Genomic DNA, 23,443 nt, shown 5'->3' on the forward strand with positions numbered 1-23,443 from the left:
TTGACTAACTCGTCTGTGGATTGAGAACGTGTTCTACCCCAAGGTGGGTCTGTTACACACTTAGACGTGATATTGGCTGCAGGGACTCAAGTATGAAATTGAAGCTGGGAGGTTGTTTAGCCAATCTGCAAAGTGCAAAGACTAGCGGCAGGGGGAAACGAGTTGAAATGTTCTGTAAGGCTGCATGTTATTGTCTGCAAGTATATCTTAGTGAACAGTGTCTGAGTGCAGTGACTTCTCTACAAAGAAGCTGCCAGATATGTTGCCATTGTATAGCCGGTGACTCTGCACAGAAGGGCTGCTGTGTGGCTGACTAAACTGTTGTTTGTCAAAAAACAGCTTAAACACAAAATGTCCCCTAAAATTATAAACAGGCCCTTTTCCTCAGCAGACACTTCCAGACGTGCTTATGTGATGTGTCTTTTTTAAATCCCTCTGTGTATTAATGGGGCTTATGTTAATTAGTGACCCTCAAAGGTGCTGGTAGGGATATTTTTAAGATTTTTATTGAACCAGACTTGGTTCCCCTTGTTTTGACTCTTTTGCTAAGCTATGCTAATTGCCTCCTAGCTACACTAAACTCTGCAATTAACACATGGACAAGAAAGCGGTGTTGCTCCCCAACTCTAATAATTAGAAATAAGGCAAACAGCATTGTTTTTATACTCAAGGCCCAAGGTGCAACAGTTAATCAAAATGAGTAACATCTGAGGTTTTTGCAGCATGTGGCTCTCTTATTTATTGTTTTGTTATGTTGTGAGCTTAATCCTTAAACAAAATGTGAGAGAGTTTGTTTGTTTCATTTGTATTAGTAACTCACCTAATGCTCACCTGTTTTCTAGATGAGCATTGGATAAGAAGAATTCAAATTAAATGTCTGCATCCACAAACATCACATCATCCCAAGCCCAGTCAAAATACCACTGAAACTTGTCAGCTCCTTTTAAAGGAGTCAACTGTCATTTTTTTTCTTTTTTATTGCTAAGGAGGGGGCTGTTTCTTGTAAAAACAATAGCATCATTGACCTACTATCCACTGTCTCCCTGGCTGTCAATAGCACAACAGCTGATTACAACAAAACCCTGCAGTGTGTTGTGCAGGAGATGCACAATGACATTGCAATGGATTTCTTTTGCTTCTTCTTACCTCTTCTTTTGGCTCTGATGATCCACACTACACATTCAGCTCCTGATTTTTCTGGTAAGTGCTTCGTATTTGGTGTTAATAATTGCTTTTTCAGGAGACAGTCAAAAAGCTTACTTGTCATAGTTCAGCTATGATCGATTTGCAAAGGATGCTACTTCAGCATGTCCTAATTTTTTCTGCACATCCTGCTTTCCAAACAGCTGGTGCAGCTAGATCAGAATCAGGGCCATGAACTTAGATCTTCACAGAATAGGACCAGATGCTCCCAAAGCATTAAATCAACTGCAGTCGAGTTGTTTTGATGAAATATGATGGATTATGTTATGATAGCAATTTTCAGGCAAAGCTTTTTGCAGCGGATTGATAGAAAGGTACACATTGCAGTGTACCACTCTGACCTCAGAAGATATTTCCATTTTTGTGTGGCTGCAGACTCTGTGGGGCCTAAGAATAACTCATTGTGAGCAAGTGCCTGGTACTTCCTCGCATTTGCTCCCTGAAGCTGCACATTGCCTCTGTGGTGCACACACACACACACACACAGACACACATACACCAATTCTGTCCCCAGTTGCACTAGCCTTCTCCACTTAAATAGTTGAGTCCCCAAAAGTAGTCTAAGTCAAGCACACACCCACACACACATACAAAACAAAGGGAGCCAAGTACAGGAAACACACATGGGAGGGGAGACTTCAGTGTCTGTATTCTGTTGTCTTGTATATTTGCCTGTGCGGTCACCATCCACATATTGCCTCAGAAAGCCACACCCAGTGACTGAGTCCCCACCCAGGTGACTACCAGGGCCGATCTGCATGGTCTATAAAAAGCATTTGATAGGTCACACTATTGAATAAAGTGAAAATAGCACTGTGCACTGTGTTGTTTTTCAGTATATCTTCTCACAATCCTGAAGAACCACACGGCTCATGCGTGTGAAGGAGACTCACTCATCATTGAGTGTCCCTCCAGGACGTCTGTGACCGTCCTATCAGCTTTCTATGGACGACGTATTCCTAACCAGCATTTATGCCCCTCTGCAAACTCGAATATAACTGTGGAGGAGGACACAGAATGCTCTTCCCCAGTTGCTGTGGAGGTACATAAAGCCATGCTTTCTGAAAGCCCTCTGCCTTCCTCAAAATGTGCTCATGACTCACGGGGCAGATTACAGAAGTCAGAATGTGTTTTCTCGCCCTTGCAGAAAGTGCTGTCAGAGTGTCAGGATCGCCAGTCCTGTCACATCCCTGTGTTCAGTCCAGTGTTTGGACGGGACCCCTGTCCCCTCACCACCAAGTACCTTCTGGTCTCCTACAAGTGCAGACCAGGTATGCAGTTAAGGACTTATTATAATCATAGAAAGAGAAGGGTAGTAGTTGTGGTGCCAGCATTTCAAACAGTTGATTGCCTTTTACTTATGTGTCCCAACTTGAGTGTCCCAAAATTTTCAGTCATGTTTAAGTCAATCACTGCAAGCAATGTACTTTATATTACTGCCTACCATTTTCTGCGTCCATAGTAAAGCATGAAAGTTCATTCTTGGCTTTGGAAATAGTAGTTTGACAAAACAATTCCAGTTCAAGGTCACCTTACTTGCTTTCAGCCATATCACGTATTAGCAGCTGGAGTTTGCTCAGTTGCTCTTAAGCCCTGCTGTATCTCTTGACATGTTAGCTCATTGACTAATGATTTCATCGAGAGCTCTTCTTGGACTCAACTTAAACATGTCCACGAATGTATCTTAATGAAAACTGAGAAGGATACAATATGGTTGAAAGCCAATAAATGGACCTTGAGTTGTGGTTGTTTGGTGAGACGCCTCATTCATTCACATATTAGGTTGATTTAGTGTCCTTTTGGGAATCTTAATTGCCATGGTTTTGTTAAATGCATTTTTTTGACATCCCAGCCACTCAGTTCTGATCATTTCAGTATGAAAAATTAACTTGTAATAACTTGAAACCTAAAATTGCATTTTCTTTGCAGGGTACCGGTATGGTATGATAATGGTATGACATGCTATAGTAACACATGTAACTACATCAATCAGTTAAGTGAACATCAAAAGTCAAAGTCAGCAAATGCAAAATATTAAAGAAGAAAACAACAAGCGAACAAAGAAACAAGTACACAAATGAGCAAACAGTATATTACACAATAAATATTCAAGAAGCATTATTTAGACAAATTTGACTTTCATTTGATTTTTTTTTTTTCTTGAAATTTTATATGTTTAAATGAGCTTGGATTAAATTTTATTGAGCAAAGAATATGGTCTCGTAGGACATAGTCAAGTACATATATTGTCTTTGAACTATGCAGATTAAGGCTGCCACACCCTTCACACACTCTTAAGCAGAAACAGATGTTTGTCCAAAGCAAAAATTTATAGTAAAAGTACATGATGTTTACTGTGATGTAGAACCTTCCATTTCAGAATAACGTAATAATAATGATAACTTTTAGAATAACTTATAGTGATACATTATGAATTTATTAATTGATGTATATTTTGTATTAATAATCTGCAAAGTAACTAGTAATAGTAACTAAAGCTGCCAAATAAATGTAGTGCAGTGGAACGTACAAGGCAGTGAAGCATAAAACAGAGATGTTCATGTTTAGAGGACCTACATGTACCTCAAAATTGTAATTAAATACAATGCTTAAATAAATGCACACAGTTAATTTCCACCACTGGAAACTAGTGGCTTGAAATGTTCATAGTAATCTTGTTCATAGTAATGAGTGAAAAACTAAAAAGAAAAATTGCAATATGTTCCTTTAAGTTTGCTAACTAGATGTTCATCAAAATATTCCGTTCTGCAATGATGTGTGTGTTATCTGTTTTTCAGAGCATCACCGCACAAGGTTGGTGTGTGAAAATGAGCGTCTGAGGCTGATGTGTAAAAATGAGACTGTCCTCACCATCTACTCTGCCACGTTTGGACACCTGCTGCATGGCAGTCCTTACTGTCCCCAGGAACCTGGATCACATACTGACATGGGTCTGACACAGTGGAGAATAACTGTTGTGCCATATTTGTCCATCAGTATAAAACAACTGACATGCGTTAATTATCCATTCACTGGATAATTAATGACGATAATAATGTTAATAATCAGAGATGAGATTTGAGCCCAGAGCATAATGGTAGAATATTAAACTGATAACAGTTATTAATTTTACCAAACCTAATTTATTCCAGAGTGTTTGTCACCCTCGGCATTGAGGAAGGTGTCACGCAGATGTCATGGCAGATCCAACTGCTCAGTCATGGCCGACACTCAAACCTTTGGGGACCCTTGCTTCCCCGGCACCAGGAAACACCTGCGAGTGTCCTTCACTTGTGGTACGTAACGAACCAGGCGCCTGTGTTTGTGTGATTGTTATGGTTTGATGCATCATGTAAAAACACTCTTGTTTTTACTTCAGTGCCCCGGTATCTTCTGGAAGATGTGGGTCGAGGGTCAACAGATCCTTTCATGATCTCAGACTACACACATGGTGAGAATAAGACCGAAAATCCACAGATGTTGTTGCATGTAGCAGACTTTGACTGGCGTCTGAGCCCAGACCCCTCTCACCTGCAGGTGGATGGTACACTGGCCCCACCTACAGGCCTCAAAACATGCTCTTAACCAACTCTCTGGAGATCATTGAACAAATATTGGGTATGTGCACTGATGCCTGTAAACCTCAGGCTGGGGTTGCATGTACATTTCCTATCATTCTTGTTGATGATATTTAAAGGGTCATTTGGGTGTTTTAGCACATTTTAGTGCACAATCACATCACAGTTTGCAGTACAACGTAGCTGATTATGAGTAGCTGGCTGTCAAAGCCTGTGTTTGTGTTTCATTTGTCACTTTTGTGCAAATATATTAAATTATAACCACTGCTCTTCTTAATCTTCTGTGCAGTATTACACAATGTATATAAATATTTTGCATTAGTGCTAACCATTTTCCAAAGCATGCCATATATCTTTTAACTTGATGTGTGTGTTTTTAATTCCAGTAATTTAGGTTCAGTTCAGTATATTAAAATCGACATGCACATGCATGAAAGCAATGGATCAGTTAACATTTAATCCTCTTCAGTTTTTTTCTTAAGGTTACATTATCATGCAGTGAAATAATAATTGAAAGTGTGGATTGCTTTCTTTTGAGGTATTTGTAGGCCCACTTAACATTAAGACAAACTTTAAGGACAAAATTATTGTGAAATTTATATTTGTTTAAAATAGTATTACTCATCCAGAGTCGATTCGTAGATCTTGACTGTTTCTGTTATCACACGTACAATGTGTCACATTCACTTTCCTGGGCAAAAACATAATCTGAAAAAGAAAGACAATTTAATGTGATCAATAGCTTTTTTTTTATTGAGTTTAACACCTCTGCAATTTTCATAGCTATATATAGTGACATATCAAAATGACAATGGAAAACTGCATTTTCTGGTAAATTGTCAACAGTAATGTAAAGAAAAAACAATTTGTTGTAGTGTAGTCTTTTGTACAGGAGGACAGGATGTTCAACAGGATGAGCAATTTTGTTTTACAATTTGTTGAGTCTTGTGACAACACATTTTGAATTTAGTTTATCTCCTCCAGGTCTCCCAGAACGAATGGCTCTATACTTTGTCTCCGGCATCTGTGCTGGTCTGGTTTTCCTGCTCTGCTTGTTTGGTCTGCGCTCCACTCTAGTGAGGGATGTGAAAGATCTGTTTTCTGAGCTGAATGACGACCTGAAAGCATCTCGCAGACAGCGCAAGGAGCTCATGGAAGACCTCTTTGACAATGACATCTCAGACACGTCATCCTTCTGTCGCCTCACGCAATCATGCCGCACAACAGACATCTTCAGTCCTTCCAGTTTGACAGTAGAGATGGTCAGTCGTGAGGTGGAACAGACGAGAGATCTGCCCAATGGTGACATTTGGCCACATCGAGATTCAAGCCCTTATGCTATTCATAAGATCAAAACCTATAACATTTGAGAGAAGTTGCACAAATGAGTGAAACTGTCACTAAAGCATCCGTCTGTTGTGAAATTTAAGTTGTGGAGTGTAATGACATATTCATTTTACTTGTACAACAATTTAACTAACTGGGCCTCCATATTTATGTTCATTCAGGGACATTTGACTTAATTAAAAAGTAAAATACATGAAATCTTAATGCACTAGCTTAATTACAATCATCATTAAGATTAACATCACACAATTTGTTCTTTTAAACTCAAATATGATAGAGTTTTCTAAAATGACAGTGAGACCAATGATTCAGCAGCAGTTAATTTAGCTAATTTTCTGCCTACACTTGTGATGGTTCTTAGGGTGGCATTTAAAAATGTTGAAACAGGTACTGTATATTACAAAGCGAGTCATTCTGAATAATAAAGATAATCTGATTACAGTGTTTCTTTTGTTTGATGCTTCGCAATAACAATAAAATGCTTGAAAAGTTAAATAACTAATGCCCAGTGAACTGTGAACCACAGGGAATGAAGTCCAGGGTACAAGGCACAAACCTTTAATGAGTTCTCACAATTGGACATTGTCTCATTTTAAAGGATCACAACCAAAATGGTTCACTGCTGGTGAATTCTGCCATGAAGAAGACACTAACATTTTATATGTACATAAACAGATAAGATGTAGTTAAAAATCCATCGGTGTCCAATACCTCAACATTGTGAAAAATACATGTTATACTGCACATTTAAATGCAGCAAAAAAACCCCCAGCCTGCCAAAAACAAAAGATACGCAGTGTTGGGCTTCGTGTTCAATCTGTGGGCTACACTCCGCGACAGAAGGTGGCGTTATCACACTCATACTAGACGCCAACCGCCGTTAAAAATCAGGAAGCCGAATCCACGAAGAACGACAGAAGGAGGTGGGAATCTACATAGCAAACTCTCTGCAGGAGCCAAACTAGCTTACTGTGCCACAAACTGCCAGCCATGTAGACTGACCAGTCAGATCCCGGAACAGAAGGGAAGCCGAATATTTCTGTGATTTTTTTTTTTGACCCAATGGCGCACACTAACCAGGCTATTTTGTTTTCTCGGCTTTGTTGAACATTTGTGACCCCATCCAGCTATAACAACAACAACAACAACAACAAGGTCTGGCTAACAAGCTCAGAATCCGTTAGCATTAGCAACAAGCCTGTGACAAGCTGTCACCCCGGAAGGCCGTCGCCGCCGCCGCCGAGCACCGGGTGGGGATTTAACTTTCTCTGACGGCTGTCCGCATCTGGACTGAAACAACACAAAGTCACTAGCAAATGTTATATAGCTGCTTGTTCATTATCGGTAAGAATGTCCTCTTTGGGGATAGCCGACGAGGAGTGCTTGGCAATATCCTTTTTGAATTAAGTTAACCATGTTTATGTGTTTTCATTTCGGTTTAGCTCGTTGGCTAACGTTAGCTTTACTCAATCATTTTCTCAAGTAACGCCATTCAGCGGTAGCAAGTTGGCTAACTTGACTAAATTATTTGAAAACAAGAAACACGCGGGTTAACGTCAAATGTATTTTAGGAGCTAGCTGGTTAACACGTATGAGTTTATTTACCTAGTTCTGTAATAGGTAGATCACTTTTCAATCAGTTTACTACTAACCACACCAATATGACCAATCTCATCTATCGTCAGTTAGCCAATTAAACCCACTAGTCCTTGAACAGAATAACGTTAGCCATATTTTTATTTAAGTTACTTTGGCTGCCACTGAACCGCTTTCTCTCCTTATTTTCAAGTGCCTTGTACTTGTCATTTACCACATTCATTTACCTCCTACTTTGCTGTAAGCATGGTTACTTCTAACACAAATTAAAACTCATGAGTACTTTCAGTGTAACCGCACGCATACTAACTTAGACAACTAAAATGAAAGTTAAAATCTACTCTGCGGCTAATTACAATAACAGTGCTTGTGATATCCATGCGCCCTTCTCATCGTCAATCAAAAATAATTCCTTGATTGTGTTGCTCACACTGTAAGAGGTCAGGAGCTGAGGGCTGGCCAGAAGGAGCCCAGACTACTTTCACTAATTGAGCGCAGTGGAGAGTTTATGTAAGTATCAGAAAATCTGGTGACTGAAAATGTATGTATTTTTGGTCAGGCACTGGGTAAATTTAGGGAGATGATGATCCCACAGGACATGTTTAAGGTTTTGAAGAGGCCCCTTAGATGTTCATCTGCAGCATCTGCTTCTTAATTCTGATGAGGTTAATGTTTTTGACTGCTTTGCCTATTTTTGAAGGTAGATGCTAATTCTGGTATATATGAAGTGTCCAGCCTGCTCTTCCCTGTAAGTGGGAACATTTTATATTTTCTGCTGTCTTTGATTGACATGCGCCAAATAGTTGTGTTTCTCTGTAAGCAAACATGGCTGTTAACATGTAAATGAACTAATATCAAAATGGTCCAAAATACAACCTTTTGTATAATAAAGGTGTGTACTGTGGTTGAGTACTGAATGTTTAACTAGGTGATTTGTACAGTTTTGTTATTGTCTTCTTGATTCGGTTGTCTGGTAATATCTAATGAATAGAGTTTTATAGTGGATGATATTATGTAAGAGTTAATATTGTTGTTGGCGGTTTGTGTTGATAAATTGAACAGGACAAGTGTGCTTTGGGTTTAACAAATTTTGCATTTTGTAATCACAAAAAATGTTCAGAATCAGAGGTCATGCACACATCAGAATTAAGTAAAATGCTGCATGGATCAGTGACAAATCACTGACCCGCTGCTTGGAGGTCAGAAAGTCAGCTGCAGGACAGTGCTGCCCATGGAACTGTAGCATTTGGTTCAGCGTTCGTTAGCAGGATTTTAACCGACTACTTGGCAGATTCGGCATTTGTTTTGGGAAAAGGGATGTTATGGGAGATAAATTGGTGTTGTTTGTAGTAGGTTGTGATGTGCACTGGTGTGAGGCAGAAAGCAATTACACCCACCAGCAGCTAGCTTACTTCGCATTATGGAGAATTCCTCCATTTATTCCCAGACTGTCATGAGACTCACATGGGCACACAAGCTCCATCCTCAGCTGACTGTTTAAAACCTACACACTCTAACCTTCGCTACTGACAGGGAATAATAGTGAACAGTCATGAAAGCAAGAGCTGTTGACATTTTCAAGTCAAGGCAGCTTACAGATATTCAAAGAGGAAAGATTATATAAAACTACAACCTCAAAAATTCAAGTTGTACCAAGGTGTATGACAGTCTCAAATAAACCAGACCTCATGAGGTTCACCACAATATTTGTATTTAATTCAGGACTGCTGTATTGTAAGAAGTTTCTGTCATTTTCTCCACTCTTTTGAGGAGGGGATGTTGTTGATTGTCATAAAGTCCCAGAGGGGCTGTTGCTGATTCAGTGGAAGTCAGTTCTGACACATTTAGTCCAGCAGTGTTAGTACATTACTGTTGAATCATTTTCCTCTCTTCAACAGTAATCAGACTTACTGTGAAGTGGAGGGGAATTGTGGGCAGTGCCCAGCACGCCGCTTTGGCCTTGGCTGTTATTCAGCCATTGTTAGAGAGTGAAATTTGACCGCACCTACACTGACCTGCATCATAGATTTGAAGCCGCTTATATGACTATTTAATGACTGAAAGTGTAGCTCCTCTGAATGTGCTCCTGGTTGCTACAGTTGACTTTTGTCAGCAGAACCTGACTGACAGAGGATGTTTACTAATCAGTTTTGTGTTATTGTGTCTTGTGTGCAAACATGCATGTGCTTGTCAGATTTTTGTAAACCTTAAATATGCATTTTATCATCACTTAATAATGCTAATCTAACCCTAACAGCATGTTTACCCATACTGCATCTCAAATATTAAAATATTCTGATGGGTTTCATACCGAACACCATTCATAAAACACAATCTTAATTTTGCAAGAGTGGCTGATGACTTCTGAAAAAAAAAGAAAAAGCTGCAGCTCATCTGTCCGTGCTTTGTGTTTTTTTTAATAATTTTATTGATCCTATTAAAATATTACAGAGCTGGTGTTAACTAAGGTGTTAATACTCTGTGCTGTTCTCATACAGATTAAGTGTTTTGGCCACCCCTGAGGCTGTTGTGTCTCATCTAGTGGATCAGGTGTCTATACCCATCAATGGTAATTTTGAAGTAGTGCGAGGTATGTGACCATTTTTGTTGTCTGTCAAATTCACAGTATTAACTGTTGAGGATATGCCAAATTTAATTGAATATTTGGGATATTTTAAGTCACCAAAGGCTGCAAACTATTCTTAATATGTTTGTATTCTTCTGTAAAGAGTTTGCCATTCCTGTCCAATTGATACAACATTTGTACAACATAATGTTGGTTAAAGAACCTCATACTCTTTAACCAATGTTACAGTTTACTCAGGGTCGCATTACAGCAGTGTAAAAGTGAAAGTCCAGGGAGGGATTTCCTTTCCAAATAGAAAACAGAATCTAAAATATCAACACAATTAGGGCCTGTTGAAATGATTTATAACACCCCCTGTTTACTCTTACAACAGACCTTTGAACTGCACCATTTAAACTCCATTTCCTCTTTGTTTTCAGAGGCTGAAGAGGCTCTTCTTATCGACTTCTCAGTAGACTGTAAGTCCTTTTTATCTCTAGAAATCCTAATTCATTTTCGGGTTTATTTTCAAAAATGCAGGAAATATGTTGTTGTGGACCTTCAGGCAAGCTGGTAAGAAAAAATGTATTGTGGGAACAAAGAAGAGCTAGAACGTGGAACTGCAGCACAACTCCTATCCAGCCATACCACATTTTTAAAGCATGCCTTTAGCCAGATGTCACTGACCTTTATTTAGCAGCAGGCCCTGCTCATGAGTTGCCAGGGCTGTCTGAAAGAAAGCTTAATTGCGTCATTATTAAATCACTTTTCTTTGTTTTCTAGACAGCTTGCATTTCCTGACATGTGTGTAAATGTGTGTGTTTTCCCTCTCAAGCCTCTGTTCGGATACGAATCAAGGGGGAAAAAGCCCCTGAGCTGCTGTTGGAACTCCGCGATGACGAAAGGACTCAGACTTTCCTCACACAGGTGAAGAGTGCTCAGCAGCAAGGTAAGACTCCATTGTCTGTCAGCCGTCTAAAGCAGATGGATGATTAATTATTTAATCACTCATTTAAGATTTATTTACTGAGGGTGGATTACGCTGCTTGTTCATTTCTTGTGCATTCTTGCCACCAACACACCAGTGGAAAGACTAATTTGTCTGCAAATTTTGTAATCAGATTCTCCATTAAAGACGCCAGCCCACATGTGCGAGTGCAGACAAAACGGACTAAAGCTTACATCATTATGCTTTCTTCCTTATATATATATATGTTTTAGACATGTACATAATACTCTTCAGATAAACTTTTTTTTTTGATCACCAAGATTTCAGAGGGAGCAAGTGGATCAGGGTGTAATGACAGAACTCCTATAAGGCAGTGGGACTTTTTTGAGAGCATTTTGATTCAGTTGAGAAACAGGAATATTATCCAGTTGGCAGGGATGTTGCTTTAATGTATGTATTGCTTTTTATGTATGTATTCGTAGATGCAACCGTTTGATGAGCGTGGTGTGTTATCAGTTTATTTCACACTTTGCTCATACTGATCATGTCACTTTGCCAGAAATAAAATTTAATCACACTACAGTCTGCGCATTCACCTGTGGTGATCACATTTATGGTCAAATCTTGATTGTAGTCAAAGACTTGATGTTTGGGCACTACTTATGGGAAACTCGACTCAGTTTACCCTTCATTGCATTCTGTTGCTGTACCCTGGGCAACCTTTTGACTGAGAACAGTGAGATGATTGTGTTAAAGGGTAACTCTGTGGGACCTCAGTGACCTAATCCAGACATGTGACTTTACAAAGGAGATCAGACTGACACCTGCTGAGTTTTTTTTATTTTATAGGTTCACAAAACAATGTGAACTGTGCAGAGATATTAATATGAAGACGTACTGACGTGTATTACACTGTAGTACTCTACAGATGTTCTTGTGATTTAGGTTATTTTATTGCCTAATTACATTTTTGAAATGAGCTTGATGTGAACTGTGGCAAACAAAGTCATGTTCTGTTTACCGTGGTAGTCCAATGAGTTGTAATTATTCCCGTAATCATGACCTGTTTATCCAGTTTCACTGTTAGAATAGTAACATCATGTAGTCGCCAGTAGTACTAGAGGGGAACTATTCCCTCTCCAGTTTCGTTATCAACGATCCACTTGTTGTCCTCAACTTCCTGTTACGACAACGTTGCTCCACTGGGTGTTGGCAATTTTTTTTTTTAATCTGTGTTCATATTTACTTTCAGAGAGGTCAGTTGAAACAGGATGTGTTTATCTAAAAGCTGTAGCTTTTATCTTTCATTTTATTTTTCAGCTGTAGCACCTTTATTGTTTATTTGTTGACACAGTTTAAGATAATCCGCAGAAAGATGCTCCCTTCTGCTTATGTAAGGTTGTGTTGATTTATAAATCATGTTGTGTTCCCTTAAAGTGCTGTTCAGTATTTTATTTTTTTTATTACTATTATTTATTTTATTTTATTTAGTTCAGTCCAACCTGACAAAACCCAAAGCGATGGAGCCCCTTGCACCAAAAGCCTTGAGAGGTCCAGTGCCCTTCCCACCACAAGGAAAAAACAAGACTGCTAACTCTGTGGGCCCGGGAGCCATCCCACCCAGGTCTATTGCTGCACAGCCTCCCAACCTCAACAATATTATGGCAACAGATCAATCTGATACAGGTAATATATGGTTATGTTATGTTGATGTTTAGAAAAGTCCAACAGTTGATGTTTACATAGTAGCTAAAATATTTCCCTTATCATCTGAAGCCTTCCAAATTAATTTCTATTGCTGTTTGATTGAATTCTTTGCTTTGCTGTTTCTGAAGACCCAGTTCAAACACTTGCCTCAGACTTTGGTTTTGAGGATAACTTCAACCACACTCTCAAAGTGGAAGAAAAGAAGAACCATCAGAATCGCATTGTGGCTTCTAGAGATCCTCCTCCTGTTCCTCCACTACCTCCTCGCAAAGGCTCCTACACTCCATCCAATCGTATGCCTCCTTTACCAGTCGCTAAAGACAGAACTGTCTCCCTGCAGGCCAAAGACAACTCTTTCAACACTAGCCCCAAACCAGAGTAAGTTTAACGTGCATGACACAATTTCAGGTTTACTGGAAACATTGGAAAATGGTATTTCATGGCTGAAGACTCACTATCCTAAAGAGGAATCTGTCTAAATGATTGTTGTTGTTTAAATAATGCTTGCTTTTCCCCATGCCAGTAGTTTTAGGTCAGGGTTTGACCGCAGTGACAGGCCATCATCTTGGTGTGAGAGCCCCACCACCAACAGCATGAGGCAGGCTATGTTCTCCAGCCAGGCAGGACAAAGAGAATATCTCATCAAACATCGCCTGGGGAAGAAGGAGAATGAGTATGTGGACATCAGATACTTCAAGTGAGTGGAGCTTCTTTATTCTCTTTATTGTTGGTTTTATTGTCTTGATATAGAAACGCAACATCTGAAAAATGCTGCTCCTGCATATGTTAACCACACATGTTTTGTTTCTTTAGGTTTTTCACAGGAACATGGAACGTGAACGGCCAGTCTCCAGACTGCAGCCTTGAGCCATGGCTGCGCTGTGACGAAGACCCCCCTGATATTTATGCTCTGGGGTCAGTTAGAATTTATCATACAGTACTGCTCTGACCATCATCCTTTGCTCTTGCTTCTGTAACATCCAATATGATACCTTGGTTTATGACTCTAGTTTTCAAGAACTGGACCTGAGCACTGAAGCTTTCTTCTACATGGATTCGTCCAAGGAGCAGCTGTGGGTGGAAGCTGTGGAGAGGAGCTTGCACAAAAAATCCAAGTATGAGAGGGTGAGTAGAGATAGACTTTCTGAAAGATGGATTTGGCGACTGTGTCTAAGATAGTAGAGCGGATCATCCACTGATCACAGTGCTGGTGGTTTGATTCCCAGCTCCTGTCCACATGTTGAGGTGTCCTTGGGCCAGACCCTCAAACCAAATTGGTCCTATTGGTTAGATCAGTGCCTTGTATGGTAGTTTGCTGGTGTACAAATGCAGCCATTTGCCGGGAATGGATACTGTCTAGGACAATTGGGTCCTGTCATGTTAATGCATTGGTAAAGATACTAACTTGCTGGGTTTTTTTGTTTGTTTGTTTTTTTAACAGGTTCGGATCATACGTCTAGTTGGGATGATGCTTGTAGTCTTTGTCAAAGAGGCACACAAGAATCACATAAAAGAAGTAGCTGCAGAGCATGTGGGGACAGGAATCATGGGAAAAATGGTTTGTTCACACTTAACCAGACCAGCTGCCTCAGAATGCACACATTGATTTACAGTCAGAGGATAAATGTTTCTCTGTTAATTTAAGGGTAGCAACTCATGAGAATTTCATTAAAAAAAAAAAGTGCTGTGTAGCTTCATGTGAAGAAATACTTTAAAAGTTGTTGAATCAGCAACAGGATCTAGAGCTGCACAAATCATTTCTTGTTTTTTGTGTTTTTATCCTTTTTACTGTATTTAAAGTGTAATGAATTTGACTTCTGTTTGATTTATTTAATATTAAACCTTAAACCTGGACCTTAATCCTACGTTTACTGTATGTACCTAAATGAATATGAGGGACTGAATTTCATACTGGAAGCCTGTTCTGTTAATACTCATCTTTTTATTTTTGCAGGGGAACAAAGGAGGTGTAGCAGTGAGGTTTGTTTTCCACAACACTAGCTTCTGCATCGTCAACTCTCATCTGGCAGCACATGTGGAAGACTTTGAGCGTCGTAACCAGGACTACAAAGACATATGCGCCCGCATGACCTTCCACTTACTGGACTACCCCCCTCTCAGTATCGTCAAGCATGAGTGAGTTCCTCAGTCTTTCTGGAATGTGGACATAGCTCTGAATTAATATGCAGAGTCTGATTTCATGATATCATCAGCTTGAGGTTTTGTTCACTGCTAGCTGTAACTGATTTTTGTGTTTTTATTGTCATTTGTTGATTTTACATGTGAAAAATTTTCCGTATTTCCAGCATTCTTCAATACTGGAGTAGTCCTGTGCCACAAAGCTATGGCAATTTTTTGTGTTTTTAAGAAATTTTCTCTTTTCGTGTTTCAGTGTGGTATTCTGGCTTGGAGATTTAAATTATCGTCTGTTCATGTACGATGCTGCTGAGGTCAAACAGCTCATTGCTGAGCACAAGCTTAAAAAGCTTCAGGAGGTTGATCAGGTAAGCGAGTGTTACCCGGCTCAATGTTGTCTCTAAATTGTTCACACTTAAAGCAGACCAACTGCCTCAGAATGCACACACTGATTTACAGTCAGAGGATAAATGTTGTGGACTATTGACCAACAGCTGGGAGAAAACTTGCCACCACTTTTGCTTACTTTTTATCTTTAGGAACAGAAGCATTGGCCCGTAACTGCTTATCTTTCTATAATAACCTACATTTTCCCTCTTTAACAGTTTCAAAAATATTATTACCTGAATCATTTGCTGTGTAATTTTTTTTAGGCAAAATAAAAGAATTTTAAGTGATGCTTTTAAGCTGTAACTGGCATTTACTAAGTAGCCGTTAGTAAAGTATGCTGTGTATGTGTAGACTGCTCTTGTTTGTTATTTTTTAACTCTTCTGTTAATGTATGATAGTGTTGTGTAACTGAAGCAGTTAATTTTTTTTTATATATGAGGGAAGCTGTTATTATGCAGATTGTTTTTAATCTGTCATCACTTCCTATTTAGCAAAGTGTGATAATAATGAAATGTAAAGGAATCTGTTCTGACTATTTGACCAAATCATATGTTCATATGTTGACTTTTCATTTTGTAGCTGAGCATTCAGAGGCAGACAAAGAGAGCCTTCACAGACTTCATGGAGGGAGAGATCAACTTCATTCCCACATATAAGTACGACCCCAAAACAGATCGATGGGACTCAAGGTAAAAACATAACCTGTTTTTTTAGATTTTTTTTTTTTTTAATGATTGAATACACAAACAAACTCCAGCATTTAGGAGGAGGTTTCATTGTGCATGTCATTTCATCCTCAGTTCGAATTTTTTTTATTTGAATTCTGATTATTCAGCAAGGAAACCTTTTCCAGCCTTATCATTAAACTAATATGGAGTCAGCAGTTTTGTATGTGGGTCTGATGTCTGATCCTTAACTTTGCCTCTGAAATTTGCGACTGTTTCCTGCAGTGGGAAGTGCCGTGTCCCGGCTTGGTGTGACAGAATCCTGTGGAGAGGCAACAGTGTCAAGCAGCTCAAATACCGGAGTCACATGGAGTTGCAAACTAGTGACCATAAACCTGTCAGCTCCCTCTTCAGTGTTGGGGTATGAAGCTATATGATAGCTGTATGAGCTGTACTTTGATGTAACGAATTTTTATTGATAAGAATCAATAAATAGGACCTTTGTAACTGTGTTCGTGTTTCGTGTTTAAAAGGTTAAGGTAGTGAATGAGGAGCGCCACAAAAAGGTGTTTGAAGACATTGTTCGGGCTATGGACAGAATGGAGAATGATTTCCTGCCGTCTCTCTCTCTGAGCAGAAGAGAGGTAAAATCAAAGGCCTTGCGTACATATGCACAAAGTACTTATAATCTTTAAGAGAGAGCAGCCTGTTTGTATTTCTCCTTTAGTTTGTAAGATGAAGAAACAGGGAATCTGTGAATAATTTTACCTTTTTTTCTCTGCCCTGCAGTTTACATTTGAGAATGTGAAATTCCGGCAGCTTCAGAAGGAGCGATTCCTAATAACAAATGACGGGCAAGTCCCCTGTCACTTTGCCTTCATCCCCAAACTCAATGACTCGCAGTATTGCAAACCTTGGCTCCGTGCTGAACCAAGTGATGGATTCTTAGAGCCGAGTAAGTCCTTTTATCTTTATGTTATCTTAGTTGTTATTCTTACCATCCTTGGCTTGTTATCTTGAATTTTGAATCTTTGGACATGTGGTATTTTGATTATCAGTGATGACATGTAAAAATAAGATTATAAATGTAGTTAAATTTCTTCAGGACAATTTTCTTTTGTTGCAATTACTGTGATGAGATAAAATAGCTCAAAAAATAAAAATCACTCTCACCTAAATTTTTACATTTTGCTTGATCAGTTGCACATTTATTTATTAAGTTGGATATTCACTTCAAGTATTTGGTTTTCCAGGCCAGTGAATCACCTATTAGCTTTTTCTTTCTGCCTTCTATTGTTATTATATTGGCCTTTGAATATCCACTATCGTTTGACCTGTAATTTACACCAGAACTACTTGCCTTTTTTATCTAATGCTTTTCTCTGTGTAAACAGCTGAATAAAAACAAGATAGCTTGCAGGGAAAAGTGGATGTGTTTCACAAACAATAAATAACAGATAGTGAGTGACTGTATATTTCCTTTAGTTTTTAATTTCCCTTTAGTTTGCATTAAATCGTCAGTGCAGATGACGCAATAGATGTGCACAATACTCTCATCGGAGTTCCTCAGAAAGTTTCCCTGTTAACTCCTTCATTATCTTCTGGAACAGATGAGACCCTGGAGATCTATCTGGAGGTGTATGTCAGTAAAGACTCTGTCACGCTGCTGAACTCTCGAGAGGACTCCATAGAGGACATTCTGGTGCTCCATCTGGACCGTGGCAAGGACTACTTCATTACCATCTCTGGCAACTACCTGTCCAGCTGCTTTGGCACCTCGCTGGAGACTCTGTGTCGCATGAAGAAGCCGATCAGAGAGATCCCCATCACCAAACTCATTGACCTGGTGAGGGAAGCTAGCCCAGCAGTCATGAAATGGAAATTTAGACCAGTTCAAAGTGATAGGATGAGTGAACAGACATATTTTCCTCAGATTAGCTGACATTCTGACTGTGAAACATAAACCTTCCTCTAGACAGAGGAGTTTAGTTCAAATTGTCATGCCTTTTCCTCACTCTGTAGCTATTCGCTACCTGAAACCAACGCGTGAGGACTTGTTCACTCCCTCAGGGTAAACTCAGTCACACAGAGAACCTATATTTGCAGAGCTGAAAATGTCTCAACCTGTATATTTCTGGCCGAGAGGGGCCAAGGGAATGAGGAAGTGGCAAAAATACAAGAAGGGAGCTCCTAAAAACAGGGAAAACTGACTCAGGTCAGGACCATATTAGTGCTTTATATAAATAGACTCCTCTGGTATTAACACATTCACCACCGTCTGTTTCCTTAATGCTGTTTTTGACTTTATCTGATTTGGCTTTGGAATGTAGTGCTGCTTTCATTCAGTTGTCCTTTAATTCTTTTTTAAACTATTCAATTTTCCTACTGGGCTTTTGTACTTGATCAGTGATTTATGCAAGAACAATCCATCATCTATCTACTTGTCTGATTCTGTGTGTTATACATACCACTTCTCTCTACTTTCTTCTTTCTTCTTCTGTTTCCGCTCATCGCCTCTTCTTGCCTTGATCATTCCTTTCCAACTCCTCACTGTGGTTGTGGGCTGACTTCTTGCTCAGGGAGAGGACAGCTACATGGAAAAGGTAAAATATTAACAGTGATACTGATACGCTATCAGCCAAATCAGGGCCAATAACACCTTAGTTACTTCATGTATCTTCTTTATTACACTTTATTGGTCTTCCTCAGCTTTCATGTCATAAAGGGAAACTGGTTCCACTCTTGTCAGAATGATTCGTGTCACTAGACTCTGCCAACTTAGTTGTAATCTGTGAGGTTGGTTCAGTCACCCATTAAATCTCTCCTGGCCCACTGAGAACAGGGCATACTAGTCCACTGAAACTTAGACACACACCAACACACTAAATCTCATTTCACAGTAGGTCACCCTCATTGCACAGCTTTTTCATACATGAGTAAAGCTAATGAGAAGAAGTATTAGGGTTTGTTAGCTAAGCTCAGACACTCACATGAAGCCAAATGCCAGGTCTCTTTGAAATATTTAACAGAATATCACATTAGTTCTGCAGGTAAACGTCAGCAGCATTGTCCCCCCGTTAAAGCCCCCCCCCCCCCCCCCCCCAGTTTTTCCCCTGCATTTATTTGCAGCCTCAGCAGCTGTGGTTATTTTTGGATGTCTCTTTTGAGTCTCAAGTTTCCATTTGCAGAAACAGAAAGTGTCTACTCCTGCTGCATCACTAATTGATCAGATGTGTCTCGTGCAGTCGTTCTTGTACTCTATGAATAACATAGTATGAGAATAATGTCAGAAAAAATAGGCAGTTTTTTTCTGTAATGAATAAACAGGCAAATATTGGTATATTATTTGAGGAAATAATTTCGACGTCTGCTACAGTGTGTCACTATACAACATACTGTGTTGTCTCCTGTCAGGAAAAGTCAAAGGTTAACTTCCTGATGATGGATGGTGCAAGTACTGAAGACAAACCTCTTAAGATCCCCAAGGAAGTGTGGATTCTTGTCAACCACCTCTTCACTAAATCCTGTGATCAGGTGAGAAGCCTACAACAAAGGATGTTTGTCACTGAGAAGTGATAAGACTGAGCAAAAAGGGAAAATTCAGGATGCAGTTCACTTTTTTTTTCCTCATGTAAAGTTACATTGGCATTTGTAACTGTTTGGTGAACTTGATGAGTGTTCTTGTCAGGTAATATTGTAGGATGTTATTAGTGCTTGAAAAGAGTATTATTAGACAAATACATTTAAAATAATAATAATAATAATAATAATAATTGCATGTGTCATGTGATGTACATATGGTAACCAAACAAGCACTGTCTCAAATTACTGTCTCGCTTTGATGTCATCCAGTCTTAAAGACCAAAGCAATGAACTTAAACAATAACAAGATAATATAATAACCCAAAATCCCAGTTAATATCTTATTTTGATATCAAATTATTGATTTTATTTGACATTGCTGCTAAGTTGTACATTTTGCTTGAACACTCCTGGAATAATGTGCTGAAACATATATTTACTTTTATTCATGATTTGTCAGTGCTAATTGCTCCTCATGTACAAGGAAATACTTCTGGAAGAATGACTTGGTATGGGACAGTAGCCAAATTCTTTGTTTCGAATGTGCTGTAAGAAGTTACGTTCATGTCTGGCAATTGAATCATCACTGCAGTGGTGTTTCTTTTGGTGTCTTGCAAGTCAGTGTGGGCAGCACACTTATTTGCTCATGACACGGTATCTGACAAACTAACTGTAGTGAAGCTAATTGGACTCAGAGGTACTTGTGGTAACCAAATGTTCCATATTTGTCTCTGAATGTCTCCCAGGAGGACTTGTTCCAGACACCAGGTCTACAGGATGAGCTGCAGAACATCATCGAGTGTCTGGACACCAGCATCCCAGATTCCCTCTGTATCCTTGTTGATGAAGCCAATGCCTCAGACACATAAGCAGCCTTAAGACAAATACTAACTCAGTTAACATGTGGATGCTGTTGTGTCTCGATTACAGGGATCTATAAGTATCATCATTATAATTATACGGCCAGACACAAGGTCTGAAAATGAACATTCTGCATCTACCGTGATCACTCCTGTTGACTAAGATATATCCACATCAATAATACACTCACCAGGTCCACACTGGGCTTTGTGTTTGCTTGTTCTTCCCTAACTGGCCATGTAGCTGGTTGTAACCATTCTGTAGCTGAGGTTCTGTTGATCTTCTTGGAGGCCTTGCCAGAGCCAGTGGTGTGTTATGAGCTTTATCAGCACTGCCTAGAGTGTGCGCATGACAGCCGTCTCTGCAAACAGGTACAGTGACCACACTTACAGTACCATGTAGTTATCTGTTCACTCTGTATATACCAGCTAGCCACTGTTTTCTGATATGTCAGGGAAATTCTTAAATATTTGTCGTGCTTACTACATACAGTAATGTTTCTGACAAATCTTTATCTTCTTCTGACAATTGACAGTTGATCTCCCAGTTGCCCCGGGCTCACCGCAATGTTTTTCGCTACTTGATGGCCTTTCTGAAGGAACTTCTAAAGCACTCACACAACAACAACCTAACAGCCAGCCTCATAGGTATGAAATGAAAACATGCTTAATGTTTGCGATACATTATCATTAAGGATGCAACTAGTGTATTGGACTCAGTCAGCTTGTATTTAAGACCTTTGTATTCAACCACTTGATTTGTTCTCAGCATCGGTTATTTAGAAATTTCTGACATCTTCCATGCATGCCCACAAAACGATTTCACAATATCAATGATGCACTGTAGACAGAATAGCATACCTCTGCACAGTCTTTGTATTATTAATATTATTTCACATAAACTTTAACACAAAATATTTCACTCAGGCATTTTTCTATCAAGCAAAATAAAACAAGCAAGTCTTATGTTAGTTTGCCACTTTCTTTTCTTTACCTCTTTGTCCTGTTCTTGTATTTCAGCAACACTCTTTGCTAGCCTCCTTATTCGACCGCCTCCCAAACTGGTGGGCAGGCAGACACCGCAGGACCGGCAAAAAGCTATCGACTTCATTCTGGGTTTCCTCATGGCAGGAGACGAGGAGTAACTGAAGATGATTGTCCCTCATGACGTTACACGATTTTGGAATTGATTCCCGACCTGGTTTACTGTTGGCAATGGTCCTGGACCTGTAGGACACTGTGTGACATGATCCTTTTGGTATTCTATCATCTATTGGAGACCAGTGCAGCTGTTTTGCACCCTACTGTTCACAAACTATCATGCTAAAGGAAGGCCATTTGGAAGCACTTGGGAGAGATTTGAACTGATGCCTATGCACTTTCAGATGGCGTCAAGGCCCTGGGCCTCGAGACTAGAGTTGTCCTAATCCTCAGCTGACTGTTCTTAACATAGGAGCTCATGCCAAAATAACCCATGAATGTTAAACGGTATGAATTGGAAAACACTATGTAACTATAGATGCTAAGCAAAAGACTCAGTTACACTAATGAAAAGGAAATGTAGACTGAATACTAGTATTGTTCAAAGCATTAAGTAGATTGAAATAAGATAAGTGTATAAATCTATGTATACGGAATGTTTAAGCTTAAGATAAATCATGACAATCATCCATTTTGCAGCCTTTTAACTGAGGGGACAGTATTGAGATATTTTTGAGCACACATACACCTTGTACTTTATTGTTATTTATATATTGTACTACAATTGAACCCTACTCCCTACAGTTTGTTTTCAGTTCTTTATTGGTTGTAAAGTATTTCACTGGAAATATTAATCACTTGTTTTTATCATCCTATTATTGAAAACATGAATGTTTGCTGTGGTTTTTTTTTCTTTCTTTCTCTTTTTTTTTTAAGCCGTGAGCCTTACATCTCGTTTTGCCAGTTCCTCTTACGTTGCAAAATAAGTCTGTTAACACACTAACTTCCTTGTCCGCCAGAATTGAGTGAAGAGTCTCCTTCCGTGTATCTTATTATCTTAAATCTTGTAAATAGTGATTGTTTTGACTGTCAGTATGGTGTTGCAAATCTGTGATGATGTCTGCAGTTTGTCATGAAGGTGGTACTGTTCATGTCTGTGTTTGTGTCATGTCATGTCTTCTTCCTCACTTCTGCCACATCTTAAGGTTCATTATTTATTTTAGGCCTTTGAGGTGATGCCAAGCCGCAGCCGTAAATGCAGTTGAATCGTACTCTTGTTTCAAATGATGCAGCATTTTCTGAGTGCATGTTTAGCAAGATTTTATGGCTCATTACTCGGCAGGATATGGCCTGTCTTTAAATGGTGGACCTTTTTCTTTTGTGCCACAGCGGATTTTTCTCTGCAGTCGCTGTTGCAAAACATGTCATGGTTATCGAAATGAGGAACTTCTGTGCTGCGTAAAATGAACAGTGTTTCCTCTTTAACAGTTTGATCCAAGAGATGTCAGGATTAGCTTTCTCAGTTAAAAAAAAAATATTCACTTTTATGGCAGTAATTTCTTTTGCTCAGTATCTCTTGTAATGTGGTGTTGCCAGAAAATTCAGAAGATTTCATGTGTGGCGGCAGTGTTAGCACGTGATGTAATGTGGCAACAATGACAATCATGGCACTTGAAATGAAATTCCTGCCAGGCTGAAGTTGTGCTATTATTGTAATCTGTTAATGAAATTAGGGTACATTCAAAGGTACAAGAAGAAACGCACCTGTTTTCGACTTTTCAGATTTTGGTGCTTTTAATTTATTCAACAGAATTAAAACTATGTATAAAGTTGTTTGCTTTCCCTTGGTCTTGTTGATGGCGTATCATTTAGATAAACAGCAA

The 23,443-nt window shown here is 39.3% G+C and overlaps 2 protein-coding genes across 7 annotated transcripts; both read left to right on the forward strand.

The window, feature by feature from the left end:
- Positions 1-1,023: 1,023 nt before the first annotated feature.
- On the forward strand, positions 1,024-7,270 carry si:ch73-335m24.2 (protein eva-1 homolog C). Of its 3 annotated transcripts, XM_046405672.1 has the most exons (8): positions 1,025-1,200; positions 2,040-2,245; positions 2,351-2,474; positions 4,002-4,154; positions 4,356-4,499; positions 4,583-4,654; positions 4,741-4,821; positions 5,766-7,270. In XM_046405672.1, exons 1-8 carry the CDS (start codon positions 1,104-1,106, stop codon positions 6,149-6,151), a joined length of 1,263 nt encoding a protein of 420 aa, XP_046261628.1. In that variant the 5' UTR covers positions 1,025-1,103; the 3' UTR covers positions 6,152-7,270. The 3 variants fall into 3 exon arrangements, with proteins under 3 accessions (XP_046261625.1, XP_046261628.1, XP_046261627.1); XM_046405669.1 differs by having other exon boundaries at positions 1,024-1,200; positions 2,040-2,474; XM_046405671.1 differs by lacking the exon at positions 4,741-4,821 and having other exon boundaries at positions 2,040-2,474.
- On the forward strand, positions 7,042-23,392 carry ocrl (OCRL inositol polyphosphate-5-phosphatase). Of its 4 annotated transcripts, none has more exons than XM_046405665.1 (24): positions 7,042-7,517; positions 8,155-8,234; positions 10,223-10,314; positions 10,731-10,769; positions 11,126-11,239; positions 12,731-12,925; positions 13,075-13,324; positions 13,470-13,643; positions 13,760-13,861; positions 13,957-14,071; positions 14,388-14,504; positions 14,901-15,082; positions 15,339-15,450; positions 16,052-16,161; positions 16,423-16,558; positions 16,671-16,781; positions 16,927-17,092; positions 17,748-17,983; positions 18,717-18,740; positions 19,552-19,671; positions 20,466-20,550; positions 20,824-20,951; positions 21,116-21,227; positions 21,600-23,392. In XM_046405665.1, exons 1-24 carry the CDS (start codon positions 7,479-7,481, stop codon positions 21,722-21,724), a joined length of 2,964 nt encoding a protein of 987 aa, XP_046261621.1. In that variant the 5' UTR covers positions 7,042-7,478; the 3' UTR covers positions 21,725-23,392. The 4 variants fall into 4 exon arrangements, with proteins under 4 accessions (XP_046261621.1, XP_046261622.1, XP_046261623.1 ...); XM_046405666.1 differs by having other exon boundaries at positions 13,473-13,643; XM_046405667.1 differs by lacking the exon at positions 18,717-18,740.
- The last annotated feature ends 51 nt before the right edge of the window (positions 23,393-23,443 follow it).

This window comes from Scatophagus argus, chromosome 12 (assembly GCF_020382885.2).
Source record: "Scatophagus argus isolate fScaArg1 chromosome 12, fScaArg1.pri, whole genome shotgun sequence".
Taxonomy (NCBI): Eukaryota; Metazoa; Chordata; class Actinopteri; family Scatophagidae; genus Scatophagus; species Scatophagus argus.